The sequence below is a fragment of the Diaporthe amygdali genome, assembly GCF_026229845.1.
Source record: "Diaporthe amygdali strain CAA958 chromosome Unknown NODE_34_length_500367_cov_65_467389, whole genome shotgun sequence".
In the NCBI taxonomy this organism is placed as follows: Eukaryota; Fungi; Ascomycota; class Sordariomycetes; order Diaporthales; family Diaporthaceae; genus Diaporthe; species Diaporthe amygdali.
The window spans coordinates 492,276-500,367 of record NW_026517054.1 but is presented as its reverse complement, the minus strand read 5'-3'; the positions used below and the strand labels follow the sequence as shown (position 1 = coordinate 500,367).

The 8,092-nt window shown below is 54.4% G+C and overlaps 2 protein-coding genes across 2 annotated transcripts; both read right to left on the bottom strand.

Moving 5' to 3' along the window:
- Positions 1 to 304: 304 nt before the first annotated feature.
- On the bottom strand, positions 305 to 2,832 carry J7T55_005562 (uncharacterized protein; the record flags this gene model as incomplete). The annotated part of the gene is made up of 4 exons (XM_053133064.1): positions 305 to 347; positions 536 to 1,221; positions 1,492 to 2,341; positions 2,405 to 2,832. 4 exons carry the CDS (start codon positions 2,830 to 2,832, stop codon positions 305 to 307), a joined length of 2,007 nt encoding a protein of 668 aa, XP_052989176.1.
- Positions 2,833 to 3,942: 1,110 nt separating this feature from the next.
- On the bottom strand, positions 3,943 to 6,137 carry J7T55_005561 (mfs multidrug transporter; the record flags this gene model as incomplete). The annotated part of the gene is made up of 4 exons (XM_053133063.1): positions 3,943 to 4,401; positions 4,475 to 4,786; positions 4,851 to 4,881; positions 4,954 to 6,137. The coding sequence occupies 4 exons, from the start codon at positions 6,135 to 6,137 to the stop codon at positions 3,943 to 3,945; spliced, it is 1,986 nt and encodes a 661-aa protein (XP_052989175.1).
- Between the last annotated feature and the right edge of the window lie 1,955 nt (positions 6,138 to 8,092).

The following is an 8,092-nucleotide window of genomic DNA, read 5'->3' as shown; positions in this document are numbered from 1 at the left end:
GCAATTGTGGTGGTAGTTGCCACAGTTACAACTATGATGGCAATCGCCACAGTTGTAACTATAATGGTACTTGCCCCAGTCGCGACTATGGTGGCAATTGCTACAGTCGCAACTATGGTGGTAGTTGCCACAGTCGCAACAGTTCCAGCAGCACCCGCAGTTCTCACAGACACCACAAGTAGTACGGGAATCATGTGAGTCCTGATCCGCACACAAGATCGCACACACGGCCCGCATCTTGGAAGCCACTGTTGCCGCGGATGGTCTCTTCCTTTCGTCGATTCTCAAGCACGACACGATGATGTCAAAGAATCGACCCAATCCCTTCGACAGATGTGGATCCAGGCCTGATATGCTGTGACGCAAAGTCTCGAATTGTCTTGACACAGCCGGGCTCACGACAATCTCATCGCCCTTTACTTCGAAGAAAGTCCCGTGGCGTGTGTATTTGTACCTGAAACTTATTAGTGTGCATTCCTTGTTTTTTCTGTCCTTTCTATAAACAATGTGAGGTAATTCCGGGAGTGTTGCGTACCTTGATTCCTTGAAGTCGCCCAGGCGGTCCCTCCCGCCGGTTATCCAGCATGCGAACTCCATCAGCACACACCCCAGAGACCAGATGTCGTACGCCGAAGACAGACGATGCTCCGGGGGGTGGTGCTTAAGCTCTGGTGCTGCATATGTCTCCGTGCCACCCCTTGTCTCGCGGCCGTTTTGGTCGACGCTTGAACTGTGGAACTTAGCGAGTCCAAAATCAGCAATCTTCAGGATACTCTTGTCTTCGTTATCGTCTTTGTGATGGAACCATAGAATATTCTGTGGTTTGATGTCCCCATGTCGCCCATAATTAATCGTGTCACATGTATCCTCCACTTCAATTCTGTTCTGCAGTTTGAGAAGGAGATGAAGATGTTTCAGGGCGTCAGCAAGTCCAAGGCATTGCTCTAATGTCCTGCGTGTGAGATCCAATCCAGCTTTAGGTTCTTTAATGGCAGCTGGATCTGGGCAGTATCTCCAGAAGTCTTGCAGGTTTCCTTCAGCCCAAGGAAAGAGAAGGTGGTCATGGCCACGCCAAGTGTAAGTCGTGAGGAGCCTGATGAGATGCGGGTGCCCCGCACGGGCGAAAGCTTTCAGAATCTCGATTTCCTTGCTGAATTTGGTTCTCGAATGGCTGTGAAGGCGTTTGACGGCGAAGGACTGCTTGTTGTCCCAACCGGCAAACTGGTCATGACAATCAGGGTGAATGTTGACTCTCCAAACATCGCTATAGCCACCCTTCACTTGATGCCCAGGTTCTGAGCTATCTATGAAAGGCAGAATTGCACGGGAATGGAGATCAAAGTGACGTGGCTCTTGGCTAGTGTCCAATGCTATTTGGAACACCTTCGCTGTTTCGCCTTTCACGACCGACTTGGTTGCTGGCCTCGATGTCGCCCTGCAAGAACATCCTAGCTCCGTTTGCCCTGAGTGATTGGGTGACGAAAATCGAACCAGGATGCCAAAACCTTCATAGAAGCCGTCCACCACCTTGTTCGTTGCGTATGCCAGGAATTCTGGGGTGAGTGGGAACCGATGCACGTCAGACTGGCCACTTGTTTCGATGGTTTTACTGACGCAGACTCCGCAGTACGTTCCGGGTTCGATACCTCCAGCCAGGAGCACACGATCTCTGATACGAAGAATTGCTTCTTGGATCTTTTCGTAGTGATCCGATGCTTCATCAATAACAAGTCGGATGGATTCCGTTCCAACCCCCTCGACGACTACCGAGATCATGGAAGATTTGTCCAAATGATGGTCCTCGTCATCCTTCTCGGTGTCTATCCCAGTGTTCGGTAACTCGTCAAAGACTGATACTGTGGTAGCCATCGTCGATCTTGTCGGGTTTGTTCTTGATGACTCTCCAGTCTGTTCGGACGAGTTGGTCGCCGATAACTCGAGCGTTGGAGGATCCGGACTGAAGTCCGTAGAGTTGGGACACTCTGGTATGCGCGGTTCATTGCCAGGGAGATCAAAACTTGCGGATGAGCTTGCACAGTCTCCTTCGCTAGCAATTGCGCTGTTGGAAGAGACGGACATGGCTGAGTCAGGGCCGTCGCTGTTGGACTCGTTGCCGTCTTGAAGTGAAGTGCTCACTTCTCGGATCCAAGAAGATTCGCATACACGACGGTAAACTTTCGACTCCAACAAGATAGGATCGAAAGGAAATTTTGTGAACTCCTCCTTGCGGTCGAGCTCACGACAAGACTTGGTTAGCTTGGCCGACATGGACGAGGCTTTCTCAAACAATTTTTTGCTAGAGGCATTCTCCAGGACTGTTTTCCTCTCATCATTCGAGTGTCTTTTCAACCATGGCTCAGCTCAAGATCCTCACATCAGTGACGGCTTTGGATTTTGGACCTACAGTTGAGCTACTTGGAGCAACAGCATCAATGCTTGTATCTGCACCCCCAAAGTGGTCCTCCATTCCGTGATCTGGTTTGATTTGCGCAGATGCCTCAACTTTGCCCGGCTCTGAGACGTTTCGGCCTCTGTCTTGACCGAATGTACATGATCTTGTATTTGCTTGACAATGTTGTGGATCGCAGATATTGAATCATCGAGGTGTCCCTCGAATGTGGAGGGAAATGTCTGAGGTCGCTGATCAACGATTGAGCATATTTCTCGGATCGCCAGGTCGATGTTGCTGGTTTGCTGGGAGATATTGTCTACGTGCTCAAGAGCACCATTGAACTCGGTTTGCAAGTGCCGACAGCCCCTACCAACCACTGCCGCAATCTCTGCCACGCTCAGGGCGCTGGCTATGAGTCCAATCGCTGAAATCGGTTCCATGATGGGGGAGTGTCACTCGTGAAGGATCGTACACCGGACAGGGTTTCGCAAACATCAATCAAACAAAAGAAGAGGAAATCGGGCTATCTAGTCGGTCAGGTCAATTTGATCATTAAATCCCGCGGTTATACTTTGGCAGCCAGACAATCTAGTGTCGCTCTCTTTGCTGCGCCCACCTGCAAGCTTGCCCGAGGCGTAATTTTGGGCAGATTTGATGCACCTGCAGCTGCATCTGCATAAAATTTCCAACCGGGACTTTTGAAAAGGCTACGCAACCCAATGGTGCGGTGTCAGTGTCAGCAGCTGACTGAGCCTTCGATCGACGTGGCATGCCTCAACGCCACTATCACTCTTGATCCAGTTAAACGGCGCTGAAGGGGAGGAGGGGAAGCTCCTTAAGCAGTTAAATGGTGTTGGGGGCATGTTTGCAATCCAATTGTGTGGTGGTGATATGTAGCTCCCAGTTGCTCTACCACCACTGAGCACCTGAGTGGCTTACCACGAACATGCAGGAAGCTCCGAGCACACCACTGCAGATTGCATCGGTAACGAATGATTTGAAGGCTGCCCACGAATCAAAGAAATACCCAAGTCGTGCGGTGCGGTACCGTAGGAGGCCTCGCCATCCGGGCTTGGTATTTCTAGCCACAGCTGGGCGGGGCTTTTGAGGTTGAAGAGATTTGCTTGGGACATATAGTATTATAGAATGGTTTCAAGACAGGAGATGAAAGAAGATGAATATGAGAAGAGTCGTCCAAATTCCACATGCATCCCACAACCATGGCGCTTGAAGCTCAGAGACAGAAATTTATGTGTGAGACTTGCTTGTGTGACCTGCAGAACTAAGTTCTCGGACTTGCTGACCGTCGATATCTTATCGCCCGAAATGACCAGGTATCATGCAATGTGTATTGGTATTCGCTATGCCATGCTAAGTTCATGTTATGCCTTTTGCCCTACCGGGCACGAATGCTTCTCTAACAATCTCCACGCTATGCCGATGCTTCAATGCCGTACCGGGGGACTGAGGAAACAATCAAAGGGACACTTGAAGAGTGGTTTCTCCCTCCCATTAGGTTCCAAGGCTCTGTCGAGGCACATGAGCAATTCTCACACCCCTTTCTCAACATCCGCATCCACAGCCACCGCCATTGTCTCCCCGTGCGCAGCCTTCAGTGCTGGAGCTGCTCCTGTCTCCACGCCATTGCCCACATCCGGGCCCCGAGCAACAGCCGCGGCCTGCCTCTGTTGCTTAGACTCCAGCCTGGCACGCTTCCTGTCGTTCTTAGCCTGCTCTTCGCGCATCTGTCTGATGACGGGACTCCGGGCGCGGATCCTCTCACCACGCCTGTAGAATATCCAGGGGATTGGAATGAGGATGAGCTCCAGCAGCCCCAGAAACGTGCCGGCCATACGCGGCGTCATTGCCTCGTACATCTTCGCGCCGGCCAAGGGGAGGGTCGCGCCGAAGATGGACCGCATCACGGCATTGCCGGCGAGAGCTGACGCAGCGAAATAGCCGTAGGCCCCGGCGAGGTAGTTTGAGCCATAGATGAAACAGAGAGTATTCTAGAGTGTTGATTAGCACGCGATACTATTATTCATTGTGAGACTAGGAAGCTCTAGGTGGGCAGTAACTCACTCCACAGCCGAATGGGATGCCAAAAGCGATGGGGATAGCCCAATGGATGGTCGTCGGGACGCAGGTCCAGGAGAACACCAGCTGGCCGATAGGGGTCAGAACCGCACCGATGCACATGATGCTGGCACTAGCTTCAGGGGCGACGCGGCCGGTCTCCGGGTCCTTGGCGTGCGAGTTGATGATCTTCCGCCAGAGCGGCTCGAGGAATATCGCAATCAATGTGCCGATCCCGATCCCTATGAAGGACAGGCCTGTCTGCCCGGGGCCCCAGCCGCGTATTTGCTGGAACACGATGGGATATGCCACGAAACACTGTAAGGGTATAATTAGTTTTTGCATAATGCGACGACAGAATTTTGCATAGGACAAAGCTCACCAGGTACAGGATTCCGTATATGATACTTATCCTGTCGCATGTTTTAGCAAAGTTCACGCAAAAAGAAGGTATACAGGCACATGGCACGTTGGGAAACACATACCAGATGTTGAAGAACCACAAGATCGGCTCCGTGAAACTAAGCACGAACGGCCGGCTCAGGTTGACCTTCATCAGCTCCGCCGTCGACTTCCTAGAGTCGTACTGGCACCAGTACCGCTCATCATCCTCCTCCTTCCTCCGCCGCGCGGCCTTCTGCTTCAGGATCTGCGGCACGTACGTCTCGCGAACAGTGGCCATGATCAGGACAGCGGCACCAGTCAGAATAAAAACGATCCAGTTGTCCCATCGCCACCCGAGATACTGCGCAACATAGCCACCGATCAGGGGCCCGGTGACCGGCCCGTTCAGAGGGGCGATGCTCCACCAGCTCATGAAGCGGGCGCGGTTCTCCTCCGTCGAGATATCGGCGATGGTGCCGGCGCCGTTGCAGATCATGACGGAGCCAAATACGGCGCCAAAGAAGCGCACGACGATGATCTCGACCAGCGACGTGGCCAGGGCGCACGGGAGGACCAGCAGCGCCGACGCGAGCATGCACACCAGGTAGACGGGCCGGCGGCCAAACAGCTCGCTCATGGGTGCCACCACCAGGCTGCCCGTCGCTAACCCAAGCAGATACGTAGTGACGCCCAGCGTGACGACGGTGTTGTCCGGCTGGTGGAACTCGGTCTTGAGCCCCGGGAGCGTCGCCGTGTACGACGTCGAGTACAGCACCACCACCCACGTCGAGTAGCTGACCGCTAATATCACCCATCCCTGGTACCACCGCGACCACTCTCGCGGGTTCGCCGGGTCGCGGCCGTCCGCGTCGAATGTGACCTCGAAATCTGGCGGGCGTGACCAGGCGCTGGTGGCGGTGGTGTTGGTGGCTCCGGTCCGGATACGAGACACGTGGTCCTGGTATTCTGCGTCGTGGTCCGGGCGGGACAAGGCGTTCTCAAGGGGCGAGAGAGGATCGGTGTTGTTGGTGTAGAGGGACGACCTGTCGTCGGGGGCTGTTGCTGCTAGTCTTGACGCACGGGAGCGGGAGCGTCTGCTCGCGGCGCGGCTCCGGGACCGGGACCGGCGGGACGTTGGTGTCCTTATTTCTGGGGCTTGGCCGATCTCCAGTGAGTCCTTCTCGTCCACGGTCGACGAGTTCTCGGTGTGGTCGAGATCCTGGGCAGAATAGCCTTTTTCATCCTGCTCTGGCGTCTTCTTCGTTGCGAAGTCACGAGCCTCCATCTTGGTGGCACTTCTGTAGATTCCGGTCTGGACGATGAACTCGGTCGGCTGCAACCACACAGTCCAGATGCTGAAAAGGGTTAAAGATGGAGGGAAGGGAGTGAGATTGTTGTTATCCTAGAGCTGATAGGAATCAAAACTCGAGGTATAATGGTGTGAATTAGGATATCTATTATAGATCCACGCCAACTGGCCTAACGAACAGAGCCGGTCAAGTGTAGTAGCAGCCGATGGTGCAACTGGATCCTCATGTGAATAGGGAGTGCTGCAGGAGATAGTGAATGATGATGTGGGTGATGATGTCCAAATACAGGTCAGAGTCAACAGAGCCTTCACCTCTGGGCTATGTTAGAGGCATGGCAATGTGACAGAAACAGCTCCCCAACAGCGACCGGAATGGGATGGAAGGAAGGACGTATGCAACACCTTTCATCTTTTGTCATAATTTTTCCTCGGCCTCTCCCTCTCTGGCCAGCAAGCGCAAACGCGCATGGACGGCAGACGGCAAGTGGAAAGGGGAGTGGAGCCCGGAGATAGCCAACGCGGAATCGAAGCTGCTGTGACCGCTGCTCTGCCCGCTGCCGCAACGGGTACGGCTCCATTTACAACCGCCGCCCTTCTTCACCATGCTTTTCTTTTTTTCTGGGCTGCTGGTTGGCAGGAATGGGCAGTGGTTAGCTGCGGGCGAATGCTGATCGCTGCGGGTCCTCGTGCCCCCCTTCGTGGGCATCCCGCATTCCGCCATGCGGCACGCCCCTGTTCTCGTGGCGAGACGACAAGCCCAGGCCTTAGCGTGGGTTGCCGTGGGTTGTGAGGTGTGCGAGGAGGGCATCCGAGAGGTGTTCGATCTGGGAATACCCCGCAAGAGGCTCGCGCCGATGCCAGTAGCACATGCCTACCACCGCATGAGGTTATCCTCTACTCGGTCACACTGCAGGGGGGGAGGGGGAGCATATACGCAGCCTCGCGACTGCGAGCTATAGCTTCAAACAACGGCGACCGGCATCGGCCCCGGCAGTGATGACATGGCTATCGCCCTGTAATTGTCTGTCAGGTCCAACGGCCGGCGAATCCTCTCACTTTTCGCGCCATTTTAGGGCATCGTTGGCAAAAGGAACCGGTGTGGCACCATGGACCCAGAGCCCGGTTTGGAATCGCTTCTTAGGGAGCCTTGTCTTACGGCTTAAGCCGAGTCGAGCCTCCTTCGGTTCGCTTACGTGTGACAAAGTAAGCGAGGCTCGACATGATTATCATTGTCGAGGATGAGGGCATGTTGTCAAATCAGACACACTCCCAGACGCAACAGAGCGGACACCGGCAAGCAAGATCAAAAACTCAATCGGTGGGGAACGACATTGCGAATGCATGTGCACCTGCATGGAGCTTCCACCGATTCGGGCCAGTCAAGTCCGGGGATGGTGGACATGGGACTGTGAACAATGACAAGCCCAGACAAGCGTGCCAAGTCAAAGACACCATGACCTTGGCTGCCGATCCCCTCCCTCGGCTCTTCGCGCTTTCGGCCGCGGCGGCGAGTCCTTGGCGGACTGAATTTCCTCCTTGGGAGCCCGGTCCGAACGAGAGAGTGAGACACTCTGTGCAACTGTCTGCGGTGGTCTGCCGGCCAGATCTGGTCGGAGTCACCCTTCAAGGGCCTTCCGGTGCGGAACTGAGGAGGATCCACACTGGTCCACTCATTCTGCCGGTCGCCGGCTTCGCTGCCGGCCTCTGGTCACCGATGCTATGCGCTGAACTTTGCCGCGGATAGGCTTGACTCCGAAGAGAAAGAATATCATTCAACTGTGGGCGTTTCCAAGCCAACACAGATCCAATCAATATCAACGTAGTACTGTCGTGTTCCCGACTGCCCCCAACGCCGTGTCTATATTACAATCACAGATATCAATATCGCCCACCCACGACGACGACACCACCAGGCCGGACGTGTGCTGCCC